At 43.0% G+C, this 26,867-nt stretch overlaps 2 protein-coding genes across 7 annotated transcripts; both read right to left on the reverse strand.

Annotated features, from left to right (window-relative positions):
* Positions 1-269: 269 nt before the first annotated feature.
* LOC307084469 (CMP-N-acetylneuraminate-beta-galactosamide-alpha-2,3-sialyltransferase 1-like) lies at positions 270-26,619 on the reverse strand. Of its 6 annotated transcripts, XM_079748866.1 has the most exons (9): positions 25,857-26,619; positions 21,619-21,922; positions 9,623-9,920; positions 8,845-9,041; positions 8,256-8,438; positions 7,924-7,969; positions 7,715-7,834; positions 1,223-1,430; positions 270-1,003 (listed from the first exon to the last, which is right to left on the reverse strand). In XM_079748866.1, exons 3-8 carry the CDS (start codon positions 9,881-9,883, stop codon positions 1,263-1,265), a joined length of 975 nt encoding a protein of 324 aa, XP_079604992.1. In that variant the 5' UTR covers positions 9,884-9,920; positions 21,619-21,922; positions 25,857-26,619; the 3' UTR covers positions 270-1,003; positions 1,223-1,262. The 6 variants fall into 6 exon arrangements, with proteins under 6 accessions (XP_079604992.1, XP_079604995.1, XP_079604991.1 ...); XM_079748869.1 differs by lacking the exon at positions 21,619-21,922 and having other exon boundaries at positions 26,405-26,619; XM_079748865.1 differs by lacking the exon at positions 21,619-21,922.
* Positions 11,586-15,020, reverse strand: LOC307085123 (uncharacterized protein). The gene is made up of 4 exons (XM_079749798.1): positions 14,029-15,020; positions 13,741-13,896; positions 13,395-13,487; positions 11,586-12,317 (listed from the first exon to the last, which is right to left on the reverse strand). Exons 1-4 carry the CDS (start codon positions 14,191-14,193, stop codon positions 12,009-12,011), a joined length of 723 nt encoding a protein of 240 aa, XP_079605924.1. The 5' UTR covers positions 14,194-15,020; the 3' UTR covers positions 11,586-12,008.
* Positions 26,620-26,867: the final 248 nt, after the last annotated feature.

Here is a 26,867-nt window from a genome sequence, read left to right on the forward strand (position 1 = left end):
ACGGCTGCATTTCCTTTATACAGAATTCATAAACCCCTAAGCAATGTGAACGGTGCTTATATTGTGTACATGAATGTACCTCATCACAGCGTGCCGCTCCTATCACAGGAATCTAGGATCAATAGTTTCAGTTTTCAGAATATTGTGTTTATATTACATGTTCGTGTTCATATTAAATACAGGATATAAGATTGCATGTTACAGAAAATGAAATATGTGGTAGTGTAAAATAGTGTAACATAGTGTAAAAACAAGCACATATGGATATATACAATAACTGGGGGGCGGGGGGATCAGGAAACAAAAATGTAGCTCATTGCTCCACACGTTTGAAATATGTGCTGTGTAATAAAATATATAATTTCTTAAACAGATGCCTATCCCGATTGAACTCCCTTATAACCCAAAATTAGCATGAAAGGTGCCAAGAGCAGTTTAACTAACTAACTATACATCATATACAATCATGAACAAAGATTGTGACAATAAAAGGCACATTTCTCGCTAGAAATGTTATCAAAATGCATTTTAATGCTGAGACTAATGTTTTGTGGTTCTGCAGTCCTTGGGGCTTGCTAACTTAGGGTGCACTGATCACTCGTGTTGTTGACATTCATAGGAATATTACGAAACATTGTCCATAACTTTTCGTAAAATATATGAACATTGTATGAGACAAACCTTGGATGTGACATGGATCGGCAAAATGAAAACAATTTCTACTCAGACAATATAGCATAAGTTCAACTAATATGCAACAATACCACAGTATTTGATTGTGGAATACATTCATAAAGCAGAAAATGTTAAACTTGGACTGTGACATTGACTAGTCAACCTTAACATATAAGTCAGTACATGTAAGTGGAGAGAGAAAATTAGGTCAGCTGGATATAGAGAGATACAGTTTTAGTGATCAACTTGGGGCCAGCTAAACTAAATGAGAAGAATGAAGGTGCTCCTTTTCTCTTTGGGGCCTTCATGAAGCCCTCTCCCTCTCTTCCTGTCCGGATGGGATGAGCCATATGTAGAGAGGTGTCAACGTTAGACTTAAGCCCTTTGTCAATTAATTTGCAGTGTAGGCAAGAATTAATTTTTCATAATATTGTCATAATATTGTCATAATATTCACTTCTGCTTAATTTCCATAGGTAAAGATGACATGGGCAACGCATGCAAAAAATATTTGAATTGTGGTTCTATGTAAATTTGGAGCTCATACCTCAAATATTGTGCTTGTTTTTTGTGTGTTTTTGTAATGATTAATGTCCAGGAAAAAAAGAAATTTTTCCCTTAGCTGCCAACTTCTGAATGAGTCTGTACTCTTCTGTTCCACTGTGCAACCCAGTTTGAAGTCTTTTGTTTTTGAGCTCTTCCCAGTAATGTCTCCAGTTTCCATTTTGGTCCGCTCCAAATCCAAAGACATTCACCTGTGAAGACACACATTGCCATTATATTTCTATGTGAATTAAAGGATTTGGCCAGTTTGTCAGCAACCCAGGTTTATTGTTGACATTGTCTATGTCCAGATGACAATCGTCAAGATTCCTGTTCACTTCACCCCCTCTTGCAGTGTAGGCGCGTTCCCAAATTGGGAATTGTTAATGATTCGACCAAAGGTCTTGTTGGTACGGAACTTTGGGTTACTTAACATAATCCCTGGTTCTTTGATAACAGAGTGAGGTGTTTCACTATGGGAATCGCCTCGGCGTGACCTACTATGGAAGCTCCAATTACACCACGTCTGTCCTTGACAAACAGGTCGGACTGTGCCAAGGGGCCCCGCCCCCTGCACTTATACAGTCGACCATCCCTCCTCACACCATTCTATACCAGTTTCTTTCCGTGTAAATGCAAGGAGGGACGTGTTGGTGATACACCTCACTCTGTTATCAAAGAACCAGGGATTACGTTAAGTAACCCAAAGTTATTTTTTCTAGCTTCGTTCAGTGTTTCACTATGGGAGATATAGACCACTCCCGTATTGCATATGTCTCCCGAAGCCATGCAAATTCCACCAGGCAGTCATATTACATGGAGCCTGGGGAGACTGTCTCCAGCACTGCTCGTGCCACAGAAGGCCCTGAGACATCCAGTCTATAAAACTTAACAAAAGTGTGAGGTGTAGCCCAGCTCGCCGCAGCACAAATGTCATGTACTGACACCCCTCTGAATAAGGCCCACAAAGTAGCCATACCCCTTGTGGAGTGGGCCATCAAGCCATGGGGGGGCTGCAAGCCCCTACATCCATAAGCAAGAGATATAGCTTCTACAATCCAGTGGGACAGCCTTTGACGAGACAAAGGCTTGCCTTTATGCGGAGTGGCCCAAGACACGAACAGTTGATCCCCTCTTCTAAAAGCAGCCGACCGGCTCACATACACATGCAGTGCCCGCACTGGGCATAGTGTGTTAAGTCTCTACTCTTCCGCAGAGGAGAAAGGAAGCGTGTGAGTAAATCACTCACACGCTTAGCTGTGGTTAAAGCTAAAAGCAGTGCCGCTTTCAGCGACACAAACTTCATCCCCACCAACTCCAACGGCTCAAATGGGTGATGAGACAGGGTGTCCAGCACCACTGATAAATCCCACAAAGGGACCAGGGGCACTGGTCCCTTTGAAACTGGGAGCTTGCGTCGCGCCCCCTTCATGAAGCGACAAACTAAGGGATGCTGCCCTGCAGACTTATCCCCAAAGCCAACATGACAAGCTGAGATGGCAGCTAGGTATACTTTAATCGTGGAAAAAGCCTTACCCTTTTCCAACAATTCCTGTAAGAAACACAGTAGGTCCACCACGGAACACTGATACGGAATGGCGTGCCTCGAGTCACACCAGTCCTCAAAAACCCGCCACTTACCACTGTAAAGCTGGCGAGTGGAAAGGGCCCTTGCATTCTGAATAGTGTCAACGACCTGTGCAGGTAGGCCTGCAGCATTCAAGTTTCACCTCTCACGAGCCAAGCCAAGGGCGCTATGCGGTCTGGGTGCGGATGGTAAATTTCCCTGTGTGCTTGGGAGAGAAGATCCCTGCGCAGGGGAAGAGGCCATGGCTCACCCGCCAGGAGTTGTATTATCTCTGCCACCCAAAGTTTGGATGGCCACCGCGGTGCTATCAGGATTAGCGACAGACCCTGTTCCCTCACCCTGGCTAGGGTGGGGGAGATTAGGCTGAGAGGGGGGAATGCATATAGCAGCACGTATGGGCCAGCGCGTCTACCCCTAGAGGAGCCTTTGCGTCTGATAACAGCGGGCACTGAGCGTTTTCCTGCGAGGCGAAGAGATCTACGGTTGCCAGGCCGTATCTCCGCCAAACTTGTCTCACAACCTGTGGATTCAGAGTCCATTCCCCGTAAAGGGGGTTCCTTCTGGACAGAAGATCTGCTCCTCTGTTCAAAACGCCCGCTACATGTGTTGCCCGAAGGGACAAGAGCCTGGTGCTGCTCCACATAATAATTTCTCGAGCTAGCTTGTTTAGATTCAGTGAGCGAGTGCCGCCCTGCCGGTTGATGTATGCCACGACAGTGGTATTGTCTGTTTTCACTAAGACATGGCGGCCTTGGATAAATTGCAGAAAGTGTTTTAGGGCAAAAAACACCGCCCACAGCTGCATTTCACCCTTAGCCCTTGGCCTGGCTGTAAAAATGCCGGGTTTATAGTTTTCACATTCGAACAGAGTGAAAGTGCTTGGTGACACTGTGTAACCTGTTGCCCCTGTCTCACCTCGCCCTGAACGTGAGGCGGGAGAGACTGAAAAAGGGCACCTGGAAAACCTGAACCTATCCAGGTCCCTGAACCATGGAGCTTTAACTTCTTCATGGGAGGGGGAGAGAGAGAAGCTGGGAGCGTTAGGTTGCACGCTTCTTCTTCCCATCCCCGGGGTGGGGAGAGCGGTTCCTGGCTGCCGCAGCAGCGAAGGAGTGTTTGCCCCATGGCCTTGGGTTCTCTGACCTAGGCTGTTGGCTGGTCTGTAGGCCCTCTGAGGCCTACTTCCCCCCTGTTTTCCCTTCGCCGCCGCTGCGGAGGCCGCAAAGCCCGACCTCGCTGGTTGGGGCGGGCGGGGAGCCTGCTTTCTGGGAAGGCAGAGATCGAAGGCTTCTCCTTCCTGTTTCCTGAGAGTGCTGGTCTCTCTCATCTTCTCCAGAGCTGGACCAAACAGACCCTTGGTTGGGTCATATGCTGCATCCATGACCTCAGCTTTTTGTGTGTCACCCAGTCCGGAGAGATTGAGCCATAACGCTCTCTCACCTGAGACTGCAAGTCCCATGACTCGGCCACAGCCCTGAACTGCGCCCCGTAAGGAGCGCAGGACGAGATCATTCACAATGCAAATCTCATCCCAGAGGGCAGGGTTAGGGGACCCCGAGTCCAGCTGGCGGCCCATTTCCTCCAGTATTTCAGCTTGATATGCAGACAGCAGTGTCATGGCATTGAGCGAGCATACCGACTGTGCTGCATACTTATATACCCTACGATAAGTGGATGCGGTGAGGCGGTCCATCTTATCAGGCAGAGACATGCCCGAAGAAGCAGAGCGAGAGCGACGGTTTGGGTGGAGGTGGTACGCCACTGAAGGCTCAACAGCTGGGGGTTCGGCCAACCCCAGCTCACCCATCCCGTGGATCTCCAGCTTAGAGCAGCCCTTGGTTTGAAGCTTGCTCTTAAAAGGGCTGGACCAGTAGCGGCTCATTTCCTTCATGCAGGCGGGAACTGCTGGTAGGAGCTGCTTAGACGGCGGTTGGGCTGGTGGGAGCCTTTTGCCGTCATATAGGTCCCTCTCCTCCCATTCAGCATCCGGGGTTGCAGGCCATTGGATGCCCAATTTTGCAGCAGCCCGTTTGCAAACCTCGTACAAGTTACTGTCCATTGGTGGCACAGTATCAGAGGCACTAGGGGGTCTGGACTGTTGGACAGGAAAAGTGGAATCGTCCTCCTCTTCCTCCACTTCGTCCATGTTGAGGAGGTCAAAGTTGGCATCGCCCTCTGCGTCCTCAATGCCCAGTCCTGCCTCGAGGAACTCCTCGAATAGCGGAGGCACGAGCGGGGATACTGCCTCCATCATGTCCGCCCAGCTAGCTGTGGCTTGGGATTGATGGGTGCTCGTTGAGGCTTTAGCAGTGGTAACTGCCATGGAAGGGTCCTGGTTGTTAGCCACTGTCACCCTCAGCCTCCTTTCCAGTATCTTCTCCGGCAGTGATGCACAGTGAGTGCATGAATGCAGGTCAGCTAGCGAAGTTTGAGCATGTTTAATACCCATACATGCTAAGCACATTGGGTGAGGGTCCCTGCCTGATATGGACGCCCCGCATGACGCACGGCACAGGCGGGATACAGCCTCGTTGACCCTCGTTGACCGTGTTTTGGCTCAGTTAACAAGCTAATGCTAACTGTGCCGTGGTAGGCTCGTCTTGACACGTTAGCCGTAAAAAGTAAACTACACCGTAACCAGCGGCACCGGTAAACGAATGCAGTGTAGCTGGAATAGCAGCTTGCCTTTACGCGGACACTGCCCGGAGAATACAGTGTAGCAAACCGATATCTTCTTACGAAGTACTTACTCAGCCGATCCAGGTTAAAAGCCTGTAACCGCGTTCTGTGACGGAATCCTTGACGGCATGTCTGCGAACTGTTAAGCAGTTAAAGCTAGCCTAGATGAGCTGAGGGAGCTTGAGTAGCTTTCTCACGGGAAGAAAAGCGAGAATGGTGTGAGGAGGGATGGTCGACTGTATAAGTGCAGGGGGCGGGGCCCCTTGGCACAGTCCGACCTGTCTGTCAAGGATAGACATGTAGTAATTGGAGCTTCTATAGTAGGTCACGCCGAGGCGATTCCCATAGTGAAACACTGAACAAAGTTAGAAAAAGAACCCGTAAAAGTACATGGGGTAAAAAAAAAAAACGTAAACGTTTCTCGTGAGCACAAGAAAGTATCTGGTGCTCACGAGGAAATATCTTGTGCACACGAGAAAGTATCTCTAAAGGAATTGTAGCCCAAACAGTCGCATGGTAGATCCATAGATCTGGTTGGTCAGATGGTTTTCCACGTCAGCTGAGCTACAATGCTGTCCATGATGCTGACATGGCAAAAGCGGCCCAACCAACTCTGCTTTTCAATATTTTGTTTATTGCGAATAGCCTTGGCCAGAGTCCTGCACGGGTCAATTTTTTGAAGGCTCCAACGGAGCGCACGGATCCACGATGCATTGTGCGTCCGTCCCCATTCAAAGTCAATGGGGATCAGTCCACGGACGGATGCAGTGGGCACGAGGCATAAGGACCGACCTCCGTGGGAGAGACACTTTGCTTTATGCAGTTGGAGGAAACCGCACGCAGAGTAGCCAGTAGCCCTAGCCTACTTGTGCCAAGATGTCTTCCCTTAGCGACTTCTTGCGGGTTCGAGGGGTTCCAGAAGATGTTCCAGTTTCACTCACCAAAAGGTGAGTGAAACTGGAACATGTGTTGTTTTGCAGACAGTTTTTTTTAAAGTCTGAATTCTGACTTTTTTCTCAGAATTCTGAGATTAAAGTCAGAATTCTGAGATTAATGTCAGAATTCTGAGAATAAAGTCAGAATTTTATTTTTTTTATGTGTGGCCCTAATCCTCTTCCGTATTCTTGTGCCGACGAGAAACGTGTTTTTTTTTTTTTTACCCCATGTCCCTTTACGGGTTCAGTAGGTTGGCAATGGACTGGGAAGGAGGGAAAAAAGTGACCTGTTGACACAGTCTCATCCTATTCATACAACTTTCATTCTTACTGCGTGCCTTCATGAACATTCGCAGTGGAATGTCAACTTTGAAAAAAAAATTGAAAGATGTCGATTTGTTCCTTTGTGGCCATTATTGGAGGAAGCTTCCTAGCCAGGATAGTTGTGTTGGATAAAACAAGATACAACTAGGGAGCTGCTAAACACTCGTCTGGTATATATGGATGTCAATGGACGCGTTGCTAACTGCCCAGTTTTGGAAAAGGCCTAGACCGCAAAACTGGGTTTTGAGAGAAAATCACGGTTGTTTTACTGGACATAAACAATGTCAACAATGAACCTGGGCTCAAATCCTTTAAAGCATGCAAATGGGAAAGTTTTGATCTAGTTTAAAGTGGTTAATTCCTCAACAATAGCATAAAACTAATAAAATAAAAACTATTTGATTCAATTCATGTCTATTACCCAGGAATATATTATAGGCTACTTATGCATGCATTTTTGTTGGTTGTAGAGTGTGTGTGGATGATGACTGGTTAAAGCAGCCTCACCTGGCCCGAGTCAGAATGATTGGTCTCTGGGGCTCGGTGGGGCACGCCTGTTATGCGTTGTGCCATCAATTCCCACAGGTTAAACCATTAAACCAGCCATCACCACACACACTCCAGGAAATCTTGTGGATGGCAACATAGAGCGCCAGGCCATGTATCATTATCTGCAAACCGTACAATGAACCGTTTTTCAACACCACCACTCTGCGTCCTTGTGTTTTGAGGGGCCCCGTAAAGGTCCCCTATATGGGAGTGTGGCAGCCACCAAGGTGGTGTGTAGACATCGACGTTGTTACGAAAACATTTTGTAGATTCTTGGAGATCATTGAGCAATGTTGTATTTCCCATTGTCCCTGATCCTCAACATGATTTAAGCACATGGACACTCTGATTTAACAGTATACTTTGCAAAGGGTGTTGAAAGGACAGGTGGTAACATATATTATTTAATAAGGAAAATTACCTCATCACAAATGTGTATTGCAAGCATCAGACCCAGAAAGCCAGTCGATGGGTATCCTCCGCTATTCATCAGCCAATCTTCATAGACATACTTAATAAATTGAGGATTGAGAATCCTGACCTGCAGGTGGGTGATAAACTCATAGTTAGCCTTACAGTTACAAGTGATATCAAACAATTATTTTTAGAAAAAAAGTGAATTGCTCTCACCAAATATTTATTAGCATTGATCTTTGCCTTCACGGGTAGGTATGTGCTGTTAATATACAATTAAATGTCATTACAGATACAGATGTTTATAAAGATATTCTTGCAAAAGATAATTCTGTTTCCTCCACCCAGCTACTGTTTATAACCAAGATGGCCACAAGCTCAACAATGACCCAAATGGCTTTGGTTTTGCACTGCTTACGTGTGTGTGTGTGTGTGTGTGTGTGTGTGTGTGTGTGTGTGTGTGTGTGTGTGTGTGTGTGTGCGTGTGTATAACTGTGTTTGTGTGTGCATGATGTGGGTCACCCCGTTAATAATACCCACATACTCACAACTTAATGGAGCCGGTGGTGAAGGCGCTAATTAACCATTGGAGATCCAGCGTTTTGAAGGGGACCAGCATGAGGTGGGTCCTGTTGTCCGTCAGATCCACGGCACTCTCCGGGTACATAATGTGAAAGGTGGTCTTCTTCCCCACGTGCTCTTCGTAGCCTTTGGTAGGCGCTCCGTTCATTCTAAACAGTGGTCATTACGAGAAATACCTGTATATTCATTCTGTGTGTTCAGCAATGTAACTTGTGTACACATACACTGTATTGATTTGTATTTTTATATACATTATATATTCATCGTTTTTTTTGTAAATATGGTTTATTTGTTTTATATTCAGGGATTTAAGTAGCTCAAAACTGAGCAGAATGAATCCATTATTCATTTTAATGTGAGTTTGCTCACAATTTTGGGCTGCATTGCCCAAAATTAAGTGATGATGTTTGCAAGAATCAATGTAAGAAATAAAAGATAACTTGACATAGTAAATAGAGAAATTTAAGGGATGTAAAATGCCTAATAAAGTGCCTGCCAAAGGTCAAAGTTCAACTGGAAGGATATCATTTTCAAATCTGTGTCACTTGGACCTACCTGAACACAAAGTCGCTGAAATCAATGAGGGCACCATTGTGCGAGGCCAGCAGGTTCCCAGAGTTTCCTACCACAGAACAGCTCCTACAGCGCTGGGACCCCGAGTTCATGAAGCCCTTGCCATCAGGGAAGAGTTTAAACACTTCGTCCACGACTCTTCTGAAGGCGGCCAAGTCGTTTGGGTCACTCTGTAATTTCTGGCGTACAAAGAAGAAGAAAGAACGATTAATCGTCTTTCAAATCTCAGATTAGGCTGTCTCCTTTGTTTTAAAGCTCTGGGGGGGGGGAAGGCACAGATTCCTTCCCAGAAAGCAGAAACTGCTTCGGGCCTTGTTTCCTGTTATTTATTTATTTTACCCAAAGAAACTAATCTGCGCAAATAGATAAAGATTTCACAAGAGGATTGTATTTTGAAGTGTTTTGACAGTGCCCAGTAAGCAGGATGTTGATTTAAAGACACTCGCCAAGTTCCTGTTTGGTAATTATGAGCAAACGGAAGCCTGCATCCAGCAATGTGATTGGTCGAAGTAAATATGAAGCAAAAGATGGAAGTTTTGAGTCTGCCATCAGATTTAATTTTAATTTTAAGATTTATTGGTGAGACTATCCTTGTGCTGCTTGTAGTGGTACTACAATATCAAATGCCTGATTTTTTTTTCTTTGAGCTCAAAATCAAATTTTCTATTTTGTTGTTTATTTGTGTCTGGTGGGTTAAAGTCAGAGATCAAGTCAGAGACCAGTGGAGCCAAATGGAATGTTGAATGTTGATTGCATTTACCTTCCACCAAAGGAAATCTTTGGCTGAGAGATTGCTTTGTGGAGTGAGAAAGGGATGGATTGTTTGGTTCAAATGGGCCATGAACCAGTCATCACCCTCTGGGATACACTTGTCACAAGCGCATTTAATCAAATCCTCAGATTGGAAGGGTTGCTGCAAGGCAGTCCACCACTCTTCAGCGGGGTTGCTTATAAGAAGCACCAGGAGTCCTGTGATGGACAGCAGCACGAAAGCTGTGCGTCTTCTCATGAAGGCCACCATGCTGGCAATGGGGTGGCTGATCCGGAACTAGTGAGATCTAGGAATATGAGCATAGTGTGATTATTATTATTATTACACTGTTGTACTTGAGGCACTTGATTATACTGATCTTGTAGGGTTACAATCTGCTGTTGATTCTCCACTCAACCAGGCAAACTACCATACACCACACAACATATTAAACCAAATCCTTATATAACAACAAGTTGACTGTGAAAGTGGATACAGGCCAATCCACAATTTGGTTTAGGCTGTTGGCAGCAGTGCTAGTCTAGAGAATGAAGATAAGATGATACGATGATATAAAGTATCATCGTAATTGTGTTTTTTCATTGCCTTTGGTGTCTAATGATATCTTCCACCCTTCATTGAAATTACCAGTTCATAATACAAAGCATTTAGGCTAGCACAAATGGCTATGCATGTAAGGGTAGCAGTCACATGCATTTTATTGGTGCCACTGAAACTATCCCCATGCAAATACTGCATGAGGATAATCCCCAAACTGAGCTAATTAATGAATGGTATTTAGGGGATGCCCCAAAATTGGCAAGACATGTAGGCTACTGTATATGCTATAACACCTAATAATCTTTTTTCTATTGTTGCAGTGAAATAAACTGCCGGCCATATGGATCAAACCCAGAACCTTGAAACCGAGATTTATATATGGTTTTTTTTTATGATGTTGCTGTTTCTAACCACTTTTCTATTGGTGTGTGTGTGTGTGTGTGTACTTTTCATTTATCTTTTCAGTTATCGCATGTGGGTGAACCGGTTTGTCTGACATTAAATCTAGGTGCAAACGGAACGGATATAACAATCCTTCTTTGTGACGCCGACCGCATGACCATGTCCAAAAACAAAGGTCATTGTCATGGCACGACCAGTCATATTCTTGTGACCTATTTGGTTACCTTCAGGGCTAGCGGCTGTGGCCTAAAAAATGACATTCTGGCTTAGGCACAGACCCATGCGGTGAACCCTCAACAAACATATGATATGATATAATAATAGCCCTTTGCCTTTCTAGGGTTGCCGATTACATCGTGGCATCGGGGAAGCTCATCCCACAGGTGGCAACCATGAAAGCGTTCACAGAATAAAGTGAGCATCACACACTGAAAAAAATAATCCTTTGGATTTACTTGATTTTAATGTGTACATCGGTCCCACATGATAAGAATGTGTAAGACTGACAAATATCCTTATTTCTCTCAATTTATTATTTACTAGTTAGGCCAACACATTCCAGTCATGTTCAGAAATTTAAAATAATCAAGTTGGTTAACTTATTTTTTTTAAGTTAGCAAACACCAATTAATTAAGTAGTATGGAAGTGACTATATCATGTTCAGGATACCTGATTTGTGACAAACTTGATTTGTTAATGCTAATACTATTTAAATGTATTATGTTACTTAAAAGCAGTTTTGTGTTGTGTGCAAATAAAAAAAAAATGAAGAGTGCATTGAAAAAATTCACTGTATTGTTCCAACAGTAACTTCAGCATAGAAATACAATGCTATAACCATTATAATACCAGTGGATTTAAAACACAAACCACAAACAAAAATACTTCAGTCACTTACAGTAGTAGTACATTTAAAAACATTGTTAACAGTACTAGTGCATCATTAAGAGCAAATATAAAATAACAACACCAATAAAAGTGATTGGTTTTCCATCTCGTGTCAGAAAATGAGAGAACGTGACACTATCTGAGCTCAAGACCACAATAAAGCATCAGATACAACAACTATTGACAGGGTGTCAGTTAACATGCATGTATGTTCAGATGTGCTCCACACTGGACACACCATGTTGAACTGTGTTTGATGTAAACATCAGATTGCAAAACAGTGTCAAACACAAATGTAAATACAGCTCACACAAATACAGCTCATACAGCTCACTACAGCAGATGTTTCTCACAACATTAACAAGTGCAAATGCAATAATCTCTAACTCAACAGACTGGGAAACCCTGTAACCCAGAAAATCAAATGTATGCCACAAACTGAATTAGAAAAGAAATAACCATGACAGTTAACCTTAAAGAAGATTTGCAAAAAAAGGTAATGTCACAGAGAAATAAGCAAAGGTGCAGTCAAGTTTGAACAGTTCACTGAGAGAGCCTGTTTTTCAACGCTAGTGCTTTGTTTGAAAGCTTGCTTCCATCTAGCTCCATCCAAATCTTTTGGATGACCTCAAAGGTGTAGCGGAGCTCAGCAGGGTAGTTAAGGTTGAGGACATACATAAGCCCAAACAGCATTGCAACAGCTAATGCTAGATTATCAAGGTCTTGTAAGACCTTGATGCCTTCAACAACAATGCCAATGTCCTCTACTTCCTCAATTGAGGCATGTTGTTTGACAACATAGATGCCAAGGGTGGTGTCTTCAATTGCCTCAGTGATGGTGTTGTCCAGGCTCTGTACAAAACAGACAAAAAGGTAAGTTAAACAAAGATAGACAAATCAAAACTATTCACCAAGCTCTTTCAAGAAAATTACAAACATAAAACAGTGACACTATAGATCTAGGTAATGCAGTCTGAGCCATTTTGTTGCACAGATCCATGGCTGTGTATAATCATGGCATTCTCATTCAGCATGTACAGATGAGACTGCTGGCGGTCCATGAGGTATTTGCTGAATTTGACAAAAAGTTGTTTATTCTACCTTTAAAGGTACATTGTGTTCTCCTGTTATCTATTCACGGAAATCGATTATTTCGTTTAAAAGTACATTTTTCATTCATCAATAATTACCCAGACAACAAACTTAAGTGTTCTGGTAAACTCTGAATGAGCCGTTTATATCATTCATATCTACATGGAGCGGGTAACTCGGTGCTGCTGCCATGTGGTGTCGCCATGTTTTTACGTTCAGTGGCAGCGTGACGGTAGGAAACCACGGAAACTCAGCGGAGACACCGGAGCTGTCGGCTCAGGTCAAGGTGGCGTCTGTGAAAAGTCACTGCAGTGCTGTGTGGACTGCACATGAATGCTGCATTCAGGTGCAGTCAGGCAGACGGCCGTCGGTAACAAACCAGATGTCATCTTAGTCACAGAAGTCCAGAGAAAGCCGGTAAAACGTGGGTCAGGTCAACAGTACGACATCGCCATGACAACATATTGTCACGTGTATTGTTTTGCCTCGTGCTGACGGACCACTTGTTTACGCCGTTACCTGCAGCGGCTGTTGTCCGTCTGCCATCTAACCGATTTCACGTGAATGCAGCATGAAAAATACGACTGAGTTGCTTGTGATCTACAACCGCACCACTAAATGGGAGTAATTCTTAAACAACATACCTTTAAGTTAATTTAGCATCAACCCAGAAACAATGTATAGATATTTTTTTTGTATGAAACAGCAAACCATTGATGATGAAAATTATAATGATTATTCTTTTAATTGATGAATAATTTCAGCACCAGTGACAACACAAGAATGAGAATAAGAGAAGAGTGGAAAAAGAGCGTAAGCACTGAATAATATACATACCACATATTCCTGTATTAGGTTATCTGGATCTTCCCCCATGTAGACACAGACTCCTTTGATGATGTACTCTCGTCCAGCATCTACATCATCACACTGAAAGGACATTATCTAGATTAGTGGCTTAATTCAGCTCATATGCCTTACCTTAACGTGGACTGTCCCAAGGGTGCACAGTATTTTCCTCAAGTTTCCTATGATTGTGCAAGCCTTTCCATGCACTCCATGGTGGAGGAAGATTTTAGGGAATTAGAAAAGAGGTAGAATATAGAAATAGACAACCAAAAAAAAGGAAGCACTAATTCTTTAAAAAACATTTCTAGGATTGTAGGAGGCCTGCATCACTTACATTAGCAATTTGTGCAGTGACTCTTTTGAGCTTTTCCCCTAGCTGTCCTCCTCTCTTTTGGAAAAGCCTTGTCAGATTGTCAGAGTGGAGGTCCAGCTGAGACAGGAACTTAGACTGTAGTGGCACGGTGGTTATTCTCTTGAATTCAGCGTTTATCTGAAAAAGCACAGAGGACTCAGGGAGAATGCCACCATCATACAAAAGCAGAGCAGGACAGTCAAGGAGGGAGATGAAGTACAGACACATGATTTGCTATATAAAAAAAAAACAGCATGAGATCAACCTTACCTCACTGACTTCAAACAAAGCAGGCCATCTCGCCATAAAATCTTCCACCATCGGTGCGTCACGAACAATCTCATGTCTTCTAGATGCAAAGGTCTTTTCCATCTTGAGCTTCACAGCCTCTCGATTGTTCCTCTTCTTTACATCCAGGAGTAAAGCTTTCCGCATGGCTTCTAGACTCTCCTCAGTTTCTGCTGATGGGTATGTCGGGCAAAAATTTACTTCTGCTCTCTTTGCCTTTTTGATGCCAAAGGCTGCGCTGCGCTTTCCAACAGGTTTGTGATTTAAAGAGTTCACCGTCACTTCAGGGCATCCCAGTTTTCTCAGTTGTGTGCGGTAGTTGGATAGTTTATATTACAAACTGATCTTCCATCCACCATGGCCAGTATCGGACCCCTTCTCAGTTAGACATGGATGTTTCTTGATGAGACTCTGGGCTACTTCTTCCATCTCCTTATCACTAACATATACTTTATACTGCACAATTTCCTGGACTAATCCATCAAGGATGGCTGACTTCAATTTGGGATTTGGAGTGAGGACAGTGCCATTTTGAATGTAAACTACACCTGCCTGCTGAAGTTGTAATTCTGCATCATAGGGTAACTTCGGTACATGAAACACAGCTGGCCAGGAGGACCGTGAGCTTGTGGACTCATTTGATGACAGTATATCTGTATCCACAAGTTCTCCTGACAGTGATGAGTCATTTGCTGAGGAGCAAGGACTTGATGCTTGAAGGTGTAGGACTGGAGAGCTCTCAAGTTGCATTGTGGGCGTTGACAAATCCATTACTCTTAGAGTCCCTCTGTCCTGCACCTCTGAAACAGAAGTTAGGTTCATGAACTCGTTCCCAAACAATGAGTCCATAAACTGAAGTCTGATGTTTCCCTCAAGGTTACACTGTTTTTTCACTTCAGTCATAAGGTCTCCAAGAGATTCAGGGAGTCCATGTGCAAGACTCAGCCTCTGACAGCTGCCATCAGTCAGCAAGATCTTCACGATTACAGGCATGGCCATCTTTATTCAGCAGAAACACAAAGAATATTAATCAGACATCATGTCAAATCCAGTATACAATATAGTAGTATGGCACGCACACACACCTTTTATTTCAATATGTCTTTTCAAAGTCACCATCCGAACTAATCCAATCTTGTAATCAACAAGTGGATAGGCATCAAGGAGTTCACTGGCTGCCACAAGTGTGAATGTTTTTGTTGATAGTGTACTGAGTTCAAAGGCTCTGTAATGCTCTTGGTACCAGCCACAGAGCTCACTGACAATGTAAAATACACTGTTGTGTAAAATGCAGATTTGTTCAATTTCACAGAAATCTGGCAGTCCACCTGTTGCTCTGTGGGCCAGTATCATCCCCTTCCTATACGTTATGCCCTTGGTGGTCACACACTTTGCAAGTTGGACCTCAGGTGTGTCTGGGAACTTTTGCCTGATGACTTGCGCTATCTCCTCTCTGAGAAGGTCTACTGGTAGAGTTGAGACAGCTGAAACCTCTAGGTCTGATTTGTTAAGACATTGAGAGCTCAGGTGGTAAGCGATCATCAGTTGATGCTTTGAGGCTAAGGAAAGTGGCACATTTTTGAAACAGCTTGTATGCCTGATGATCCGTTTGAAAAAGCTGTGCTTAGCCTCAAAACGCATCGTCCATTGTCCTACAACTGGACCAAACAGCCTAATTATTTGGGGGTAATGCTCCAAATAATGGTGTTTTGGGATGAGCTTAATGTCTGGGAAAAGTGTTTGGTACCGCTGTCTGTGCTCCAGGATTTTGCTTTCCAAAAAAGCTATTGAGTCATCACTGTGGACGGGGGCAACAACAAGCTCAGTGATGTCCTTCAGATCCATGAGGATGAGCCATGCAGGCTCATCCTCAGGTACACGTGAGCCCACCAAAAAAGGCAAGAACCTCAGCAGACTCCAATTTTCATGTGCGTTTCCGCCAACTGTTTTTCTTCTGGAGAAAGTCTGAGACACAACATGGGGTTTGTTTGTCCTGTCAGCCCATTTGTATGGAAACTTCAATATGGCAGTGTTCAGCTCTGCTAATGTAAAGTACTTTTTTGAGATTAGCACTGTCAGGCAACGAGCAAGCTCCACTGGGATTATACCCTCAAACACATCGTGGGCAAGATCAGGAGGATAACCAAAGATGACGTTAAAATGAGACAGATTTTGTGTGAAGACACATTCCCTTTTCACTCCGAAACAACTTGTACTTGTACTATCTTTGACTTGTCTGAGATGGGTCTGATGAAGCTCCTTGGTTCTCAGACTAAAAGCACCAGATGCAACTGAATGTACTTGAATATCACTGCTGGTTCCTGTGCAAAATCTGCAATAATATTCCCCTGAAAAACTCTGCAAAAATCCTGCAACACTGTGAGCTCCCAGGTTATCAGCGACTACGCTGAATACTGTACCTTTAAGTGACTCACCTAACAGTGGGGCATAAACGCCGAGCTCCTCAAGAGTTTTTAGATCCTGCAGAAGAGGTTGAAAGATTTTATCGTAACCATAGGTGTTCACATCATCGGTTTTGCATAATACTGACAAGTAGATAGACGACAAAGCGGAATGAGACCCCGGAGGCAAGTTAGCCAATACCCAATAAACAGCGCAAAGCTTATGTTTCTTTCGTGAGGTGCCAAGTGGGTTACACGTTTCAAAGTCATCAACATAAAAATTTAGGATGATCCTTGGCTTTTCTCAAGCAAAGAAACAATTTTCCTTAAATAGAGAGCCGTCCCTTGCGGACCTGTACCGATGTGTCACACCTGAATATGTGCCTTCTTGTCTTTGATGACTCTCAACAACTTGTGTAATTATATCCCCTCTACTTAACAGCTGCTGTAAGGACTTCAATATTGGAACATATTGGAAACTGCGTTTGTTTTTGGCATCAAGAATATATTCAACTGGCTCTATAACCCCAAAGTTATCCTTGTAATACTGCTTTCGCAGATAGGATGTACTTAGAGAGCCACCTTTTTGTATAGACCTTTGCACTGGATTACCAGAACAAATTGCATCAACAGTTTCTCTAATTATAAGTTCATCAACAGAGAGGTTTTTCTGATGAAAGATGTCACGCACCGTGTCACAAGATAATGGCACAGGGGCAGAACAGATCAAATGATCGAGTTCCCCAAGAAATTCATCTACAGCTGAAGTCGGCACATGGACCAAATGCTCTAACTTTAGCAAAGCAGCTGCAAATCTATGCTCAATGACCTTCTGCAAGTCTTCAGTATGAGTGTTTGAAGGAATGGCAGTATCTGACTGCTCAACATCAACACATTCCTCACTATTTGCTTCCAATTCATCCACAGATGAGATCCCTGTAGTTATAACTACTTCTGGTTTAAAATCAACCAATGTGTGATTGGAGTGTTTTCGGTTTTTGTGTGATTTAAAAGTACAATCAATGTTTGTCTTAAAGTCACAGCCTAAAAACATACAAATGACAGTCTCGTTTCGTTTGAGATGTGCATTTATATGAGAAAAATAATCCTTCTCTGATGTTAAATCATTACAACTACAAATGTGACAACTGAATATAGCCTCTTTTTTGTGAGGAGCACCTGTAGAGTGGATTTTACTTTGGTGGACAATAAGGGCATTCCACGTCTTAAATGTGCATGGACAGTGCTGGTATGTACATGGATAACGAGAACTACGTCCAAAATGTGAATGCTTTAACTTGTAGTGATGTAAAAGCTTGGACCTACTTGATACGGTTTCTGTACACCCCTTACAACTCCACATTCCCTGGACCTAATCCTGCAACATACATCAAGATCATCAAGTCAAGTCAGAAAAAAAAGGCTCACTACCAAAATTCAAAACAAGATAGAAAAATGTCCAAATAAATTCATAGGTCTTTAAACACAACACATCTTCATTTACCTGTACAGGTAAATGAAGATGCAAATTTAGGGCTTAAATTCATGTGCGAGTACCTACCATTACAGAGCCTTTTGATTGTATGATATGCAAATAGGACAGTGAACCTGTGAAAGAAAATATTTAGCATCAGTCAAAACACACACACAATTAAATCAATCAAAACAATTACAAATTAGTAGTACAACAAAATCACTAAGCAAATGTGCTAGATGCAGACATTATTTTTAATTACACTTTCTGGAAACATTAAATAGCAAGATTAAAAAAACAAGATTTCTAGGAGAGAGAATATTACTGCAGTGTTTTTAATGACAGGATTGTTTATTGCACATACATATTTATGGCTCTATTTCATTTATTTCAGACGTGCGTTTTAGGGCTGCACGATATGGGCAAAATATGATATCCCGATATTTTTTGGCTGAATGGCGATATACGATATATATCTCGATATTTTCTATAGAGTGGGTTAGATGGCTTTGTCGCATTGTCCTGCGTACTACGGTGAGGGTTTCAGTGCGCCATAACTTTAATACCCCGCCCCCTCCCTTCTCCGTTCCATTTGGGAACATGTTTGGTTTAACTTCGCTCGTTTCGTATATTAAAATTAATTCAGGGCGCCACCAGAGGGCGCCCCCCACACATTTGCCGCTCTAGGCGACGCCTAGGTCGCGTATGCCGAGCCCCGGCCCTGGTTTCGGGGCAGAAGAAGCTGTCGCGGCCGGTGATGCAGCAGCACAGCCACGGAGTTTTAGCATTCCTCATACTGCACTTTGTGCCGCTGCTGTAAATCGTGGAACAGATTTGCCGTGTTTCCACTTTTAGCCGCAACGGTTTTGCTACACTCTCTACAGATTACCTGCAGCTCATCTGTTTTTTTTAAACCCGAACCATTTCCATATTATGGGAGCCGTTGTTTCTCCTCTTTGAAACAATTTCATCTCACGCCGCCATCTCGTTTTCTTTACCAGTATCCTCCATGCTTGATGTGTTTGTGAGGGTTCGGCGGGGGCGGGAATGAAGCGTCTTTGCACAGGGCACGTTCGGAAAGACGGAGTGGGAGGGGGAGGGGTCGCGCTCGCGCAGTCTCCAAGGCAAACGCAGACACTTGAGGCGGAAACGGACCATTTTAACGCATATATCGATATAAACGATATTGTCAAATCTTGTATCCCCTTGGAAATGCCGATATATCCTGCAGCCCTATGACAAATGAACATTAGAACATGAAACATGAGCTCTGAAGGAGAGGGAATTGTGAACTGACACGTTGAGCTCGATTTTTAATGTAGGCCTATGTTATTGTGTCTGGAGCAACACACATTCACAGCCACAACAGCATTTAACCGCGTACACACGCACGCACGCGCGCGCACACACGCTCGCACACATATAAGTTCATTATAACTTAAATATTTCGTAGTTATTTCGTAGCAATAGTCACAGTCTGGAGTAGAAATCTAGTCTAGTAGAGAAAAACACAGTGACGATTAACGTTACCGTCTACAGTCCTACCTTAACGTTAAATTAACTACCGTGTGTGAGCTTAACATGTAGGCTAATGCAAAGAGGCTAAAAATACACAGAGTTAACAGGCTCTTTTAGTGCTAATTGTTATATCGCCATACTGTTTGAAAACAGCACTCAAGTGGACTGTCGCCCAAGTAAGCTTACAGGAACTATATAAATTTGAAGAACTTACTTTTAAAGATATTGGGCCTTGACCTCTTGCAGCATGTAGACTTTCCGTTAAATGTTGTTCGCGCTCTTTCCTTCGGAGGGCTCTTCTTTTTTTGACACAACTACCGGTACTAAGCGCCCCACATCATGAATGAAGCGCCCCCTACTGTTCTGGAGGGATTAATGACACCTTTATTTCCAGCAGAGACCAAACTCGATTACAATGAGTTCGTTTTTTTAATTTGATTAAATTCATCCAACTTGTAAGAAACTAGTTAGTTCAACAACCTCTATAAACAACTTGGGTCTACTTGATTAAATCATGTTCACAAACAGAATCTAAATAAATTGTGTTACTTTTACTAACTACACTTTCGTAAATTCAAAGACCCAATATTTCCCTTTTTTCAGTGCAGGTTACCGTTTTACAAACAGCTTCAATCGGGGTATTTGGGGTCTTTTGGGGTATTGGGGCATTTAATTTAATGCTTTACCCTGCCCAATTCTTCCTGTTCACAATGCAGTGCAGCAGCAACAATGCAACAACGCATTATTACAGCAGTCATGTAGGCCTATTAGGCTATAATTAATTGTATTCATCATCAATCAATCGCATGGCCGCGGCCCCTTGATGATGATTAATGATTATTGACGCACGGGAATATTTTTGGAGTTTTTATTTCCACTAAGGGATCCTTCACCCCGCCAGCCTTAACCCCGATGGCTGCTGTGTTTGACACGCATTGAAATGTGTAAATGCGTCAATGATTATATTTAAGAGAACCAACCGTCATAAATCGAATATAGGCTATCGGTCAATTCTAATAATTTGAATAATAACAACAAGAGAATATAGTGGACTACAGATGTCGTGTTTTCTTACCTCAAATGGAAAAATGAACGAATTAAAATTAAAAAAAAGTATTTCTTTGATTGTGTCAAACTGACAATAGTGTAAGGCTAGCCAATGTAAAAATAAGCGAATATCCTGCGTGTGAGGCCATGAGTGGAATGAATGGATGAATTGTGTGTGACTCTCTACGAAGAGCGTCCCAGCCACTCCTCGTTTGGGTCACAGGTTCCTGATGCAAAGCCGTAGGCAAACGGTCTAAAGACGAGATCACACTAAACGTTTGGTTTCATTTATCTCTGTTAATAAATCATTGTACACATTTATTTACATTAAGTAAAATATGTGTTACAGCTGTGTAACAGCTTAGGTCTGATAAACATCAGGTCAACAAAGTGCCCCGTGCTCTATATAACCCGGAATACTGTGTCGCCTACTGGTATACAAATATTGTAAAAAAAAAAAAAAAAAAAAAAAGATATCCAACAAACCTTTTAACATCACGGACAGACAAACTCCAATGTTGCAGTTTATCGAATGAGTAAACCACGATATAGTGCCCGTTAAGCACTTCGATTACATATATTGGGGAATGAACGGAATGAACCCTTTAATTGTGTTTATTGTGTCGACGGCCCCTTATGCATCCTGCTCAATGGTCTGACCCGTTTGGCACCTTACACCAATGGTTTATTCCATTTGGCTCTGTCAAATAGATACTCATGTAGTAAAGACCCGAAAAGTGATCCCTCCATGTGTATATATTAAACTCAGTCAGTCCACCCAAAGCTGGTATCAGATCTTAATGAATGTGTTTGGGCTGAGACTTCTAGAAAGGCGGAAACGTTGTGGTAGCCTACACGGAGCCACGGTGCGGGGTTGCTGCAGGCGCACAACTGCTCTCAACAAGGAGGTGTGCGCCTGCAGCCAGAGGGGGCGCCTATAATAACTTAATAAATAACTTGTAGTAGGTCTACTTGAACTTGCTTTTCCAGGAGAGACTAATTGCATAGGCCTCAATTAGCACAGGAGAAAAACATTACAGTACAGACACAAAGGAAAAATCTGGTAGTGAGTTGGGTTAGGACAGATTTGTTACATTATAAGTAGGGGTTGGGGGGCTGCACTGTTCTTACGGAAGTCTAGAATAATTTCCTTTGTTTTTGTGTTGTTCAGGATGAGGTTGTTGACTGAACACCACGCTGCCAGTCTTTGTTCTTCCTCCATGTATGCTGTCTCATCTCCTCCTGAGATAAGTCCAACCACAGTTGTGTCGTCCGGACACAACTGAACTTGAAGATGGTTCTGGTGGACTGGGAGCGGGTACAATCGTGGGTGTAGAGGGTGTAGAGGAGGGCGCTCAACACACGGCCCTGTTGGGAGCCAGTGCTGAGTGTGATGGGGTCGTAGGGCTGAGGGCCCATTCTGAGAGTCTGGGGGCTGTTAGACAGAAAGTACTTGATTCAGAGGCAGATGGGTTGGGAGAGACCCTACATTGAAATGACGGTAGCCCAGTCTACCTTCGTGGATCACAGCCATCCTAGCCATGAACCTTTCACTGAGTTCCTGTCAAAACCGTTGTGGGAGTTACCACAAACCACAAGACTATTGAAGTCTCGACTGTGATCACCTGACCATGCCCCCCACATGCACAAAATAACTTAAACGGCACTATGTATTCTTACCGTTAATTATTTGGACTTTTAACTTTTATTTTATTTTATTGTATTTACTACTTAGTGCCTGTGCATTGCCAGCAATGAATAGTACTACATGTTTGTTGTGCATTTGACTTAATAAAGAACTTGAACTTGATGTAGGCTTTTTCAGCAGAGATAATTGCATAGGCCTCATTAGCACAGGAGAAAAACATTACACTACAGACACAAAGGAGAAATCCGGAAGTGAGTGGGGTTAGGACAGGATAGTGACAGTGCTTAGTCCCTCATGTCACCTGATGAAATGTAATTTTAATCTTCGGTTCATTGATTCAGGGCAGTTATGACTCGGAGAGTAGCAATTGTTAAACACATGGGCTATTCAGAGATACAAGGTAAACAAGCTTGCACCCTGGAGGTGGTTCATGAAGTATCTCCCAAACACAGTCAAATTCTGTACAAATATTGTTGTTTACATCTGCCAAGAACCGACCAACAGCTCTTTACACACTCAATTTAACTTAGGATCTCAAACGTACTTGTAAGCTATGTCCTATAGTCTTACAGATCATAATAATTACTAATAGTAACTAAATACAATTAATACATCTATCAAGTAACATCTTGACACAACTGGCTACTCAATGGTGTCGTGGATGATAAAATTATTTTGGAAGTACCTACTGAAACCTTGAAGGCCAGTATCAGCCATCGTAGCTTGGAAAGGAGTTTACCAAACTTATCGTATGGTTCGGTGATTAACGACTGGTGCTTTTGTCTTGATTGCATTATGTTGTTCACTATTAGGGATGTTAGTATGTATCGCATCCAAAGCAAACCGGGTGTATTTCCAAAAGGTTTATTCCATTGTTTAAGATTGTTATAGTTGCATTCAACAGTATATTTTAATCCAACATGCATAATGTATTTTTTTTATACAAATTAATAGTCACGCTTTGTGTGTGTTTTTTTTCATTTGCAATGCTAAAGACTAACCCTAAGATAGATCCTTGAGGGATGTTGGGGAAGTTTAACGGAGAATTTGCCCCCAAGGGCAAGGTCGTCCGTGACAGAGAGAAACCTCCTAAAATGTAGTAGTAAGCCATTAAGGCATCAACACCGGGAGGCAAGGATATCATGCTTTACTGTTTCCAGGGCAATGGAATTCTTTTTCTTTCATGTCTAGATTAAATGGGGAACCCAAACAATGAGTTTGGTCTTAAATTACTGCAGCCTGTTAGCTCTTTTCATGTTTCCATTGTTACCTTGCTTCGGTGGATTGGAACCCTCTAGAAGAACTAGCTGGGTAAAGAACAGAAGGCAATCATTTGCGGGCATCAATGCCAGGGTCAGTTTACTCACTAGCTCTAGTTAAACTTCTGCCACAAGGAATACGTTGACTTCATATCATATAAAACACATCCTCAAAACACATGACTAGCTTGCTAGCTTAAGCAATGGGTCTGCCTTATCTAAGGCATTTGTGGATGCATCACATATATGTTTTATTTCTTTCCTCTGTGCTGCAGAGGAGGGAATTTAGGTGTACATTCTGGAGATGTTTAGCTGCTGTAGATGCTTCAGAGTATTGTTCCATGTTTGCCATTGATCTTGTTTTTCTTTTGGCAATCAAGCATCCCAATCACAGACACCAGAAGAGATATTTCACAGGATAGAACAACCTTCAATGCCAATTGGCGCAGCAAGACAAGGGTCTTACGACCCGGTCATAAGACTGTTGATGATCAACAGCACTCTCCGTTTTGTGAAAGGCCTTACACTGATTGCCTGGAACGTGAATTGATCTGAGGTCCCATCCCAATCCTAAACTACGCTGCATTGGTGGTGCGCCCTACCCAAGTTCAAGACTTGCAGGCCAGTAGCAAGATGTTCGTCAGATGTATGCAATGTTTCCATCAAGATCGTAAAATTGTGTAACATAAGCTTCACGTCTGTCATTCCTTCATACGGTTCATGCTTTGAAACGGATGAGCACAGCTTTCAGCTTGGCTGTTCACAAACTGGACAAAGTAAGGAAAGGGTGCATAGAGACCCTTATGATCTTTCTTATAGGAAAAACAAAAGTCCCTATCGTTTCCCAGATCGATGTTGGATTTGGGAATCAGGTGCCAAGGGTAGAGAAAAGATTACTACAATGTTAGGCAAGGCAAGGCAAGGCAACTTTATTTATATAGCAATTTAAGCAGACTCAAAGTGCTTCACATAGAAACATTGTCATACAATAAAATAAAAATAGTGAAATAAAATAGATAGGTAAATAATAAAAGGCAAAGCTAAAAAATGCAATGTATTTAAGGTTTAGCAGAAAGCTAAAGCAAAAAAAAAGAGGAGTGTGTGTGGTTGATGACTGGTTGAAGCAACCTCACAGGCGATTCTTGGGAATGGCCGGGTGAGGCCGCACCCCTGTTATGGTTTTCAAACCAAAGCAAACAGTGTCAGAATAGAACATTTCCTACGTTTCTCAATGTTACTATAAACCGGTTACTAAACTGGTTGGTACAACCAGTTTATTTAGCTTTTGATTAACATAGCTTCTGTTGTTGACTGAACATCTGTATTGGTTTTGGGATCCTTTTTTTGTTCGTTCACTGTTTGGGATCACTATTTGGCATCCAAAGCCACCTTGGACTGCAATAACATTCAAAAAGGTTTATATTAATAATAATAATAATAATAATAATAATAATAATAATAATAATAATAATAATAATAATTGTTTGTCATTATAGGATCGCTCCGTTGAGATAAATAATTAGGATATGCCAATGCATGCATTGTTTGATAACACTTCAGCAAAACTTGCCTTCTTGAAGGAGGCATTCAGGATGATTACAAAGCCCGGCTAGGTTGGCTGTGGGCCTCAGAGAAAGAACATGATGGACTTTTATCAACTAAACGGAAATAATGCCATAGGTCTTCTAACTAGTGGAATACAACAGTATATTGTATTTTGTTTGCAATGTTAAAGACTGGCGCTTCAAATTTGACGGTTGGGCCGCCACAATCTAATACATTAATGGGAAACCCTGCATGTTACATCTAATCAATCAATGCTTTGAACCACTTCATCAATATAACTGATATGGATGTGTACAATTACAGAACAGTTTAATTAATCTTTTGTGATCATATTTCTAACTTTTATTTTTTTGTTCAACGACTCCATTCATTCCCATTTCCAATAATTTCCTTCAGGCCAAATTAAATGATTGCTGTGGAAAATGACAGCAGGCCAACGTTTATTGTACTTTGTGGACATTTTCAGTGCATGGAACAAGCCAACGGCTATGCCTGCATTCATAGAAATAGGTTCAGAATAAAATTGTTGTTTCCTGTTTTGCTATTAAAATACTCACTTCCTATTTGGCCTACTTAGTTCCACCATTGTTCAATTAGCCTCCTATTGTATTTCATCTTTGTTCTCCTCTCTCCTTGGCGCTTGTCAAATAGTCTTATGGGCTTAGGAAGGTTTCTAACTGAGTGAAATTAATAGTTAATAGTAAATAAACCCCACATTTAAAAAAGGGTTAGAAGCTGGCTTTCAAGTGCTTCAACTTAAAATAATAATTCAGTGATAAAAAGCACTGAATCAGAGTCAGTTCTAGGAAAGGGGAGCAATGTTTGCATGGCCTTGGTAGTGAGTACAGGATATACTTTATATGTGAGTGGGAGCGCCATAATTATGCATGACTCACCTGCTGGACTCTTGCCTTCAATGTTCTATCACAGGATATATCCAACAACTCATCTTCTGCCTTAGTAATAAATCCACTTGATGCAACTTGTGCAAAGAGATGTTAATCCTCCCTCTTTCAACTGTTTGTTTTGTCCTTCCATATTCCGGGTGCTTTGTAATCAGAAGTCGCTTCAGCTTGGCTGGCTTCATGTCTTTGTTCAGTAGCACTTTGAGACACGTCACGCATTTGAGTCTCCCTTGACTCCCTTTTTCAATAAAACCAAACTCAATATAACTGGGTGCATATTTTCTAAATTTAACTGATTAAGGATCCCTTGATGATGTGGTCTGACTCAAATATTTCTCCACGATCGCCAGCTGACTGAAGTATCACTGATCACAATCATATCGGAGTTTCTGTTGACCTAAAGTTAACGTGGATGGGAGAAATGGCCACTTTGCTTTGTTGTTGGCAGCACAATTGTAGCATTTATAGGAGAGTATTTCGCAGACCCTCACTATGGCCCACGGACCTCACGTTGAGACTGATTGCCCTAATGCCCTCACCTCCAACCGGGCTACTGACATCTTCCACTTCCGGGCCCGAACCCACCCGCCATGGCCTGGTGCTGGCTGACGGGGGGGGGGGGTAGATGCAGGAGGGACTCGTCCCGGCCCACCGACACCTGACCCAGGCGTTCCTGGCGATGGCCACGCAGCATGAAGAACAGCGGATGGCGTTCTGGCATCTTACAGCCCGCGGCCGTGGCGCTGCCCCTCGACGTGGTGAAGGCCCCACGACTGCAGATGGAGTTGCTGAAGCGCCACCCCTGGACGACATTGAGCCCTACCTGGAGGTCTTCAAGGGGACGCCGACGACTTGTTGGTGGCCGGAGATGGAGTGGGCCCTTCTTCTGATGGGAGGGGCCCTTACTGCCCTTGGCCTGCCCACAGTGAAGGGACTACGCCACAGGTTAGCGGGGGCGGACATTGGCAGACCCTTCGTCCAAAGCCACCACCTAATGGACGC

This window comes from Pollachius pollachius (assembly GCF_949987615.1).
Source record: "Pollachius pollachius genome assembly, chromosome: 13".
NCBI lineage: Eukaryota > Metazoa > Chordata > Actinopteri > Gadiformes > Gadidae > Pollachius > Pollachius pollachius.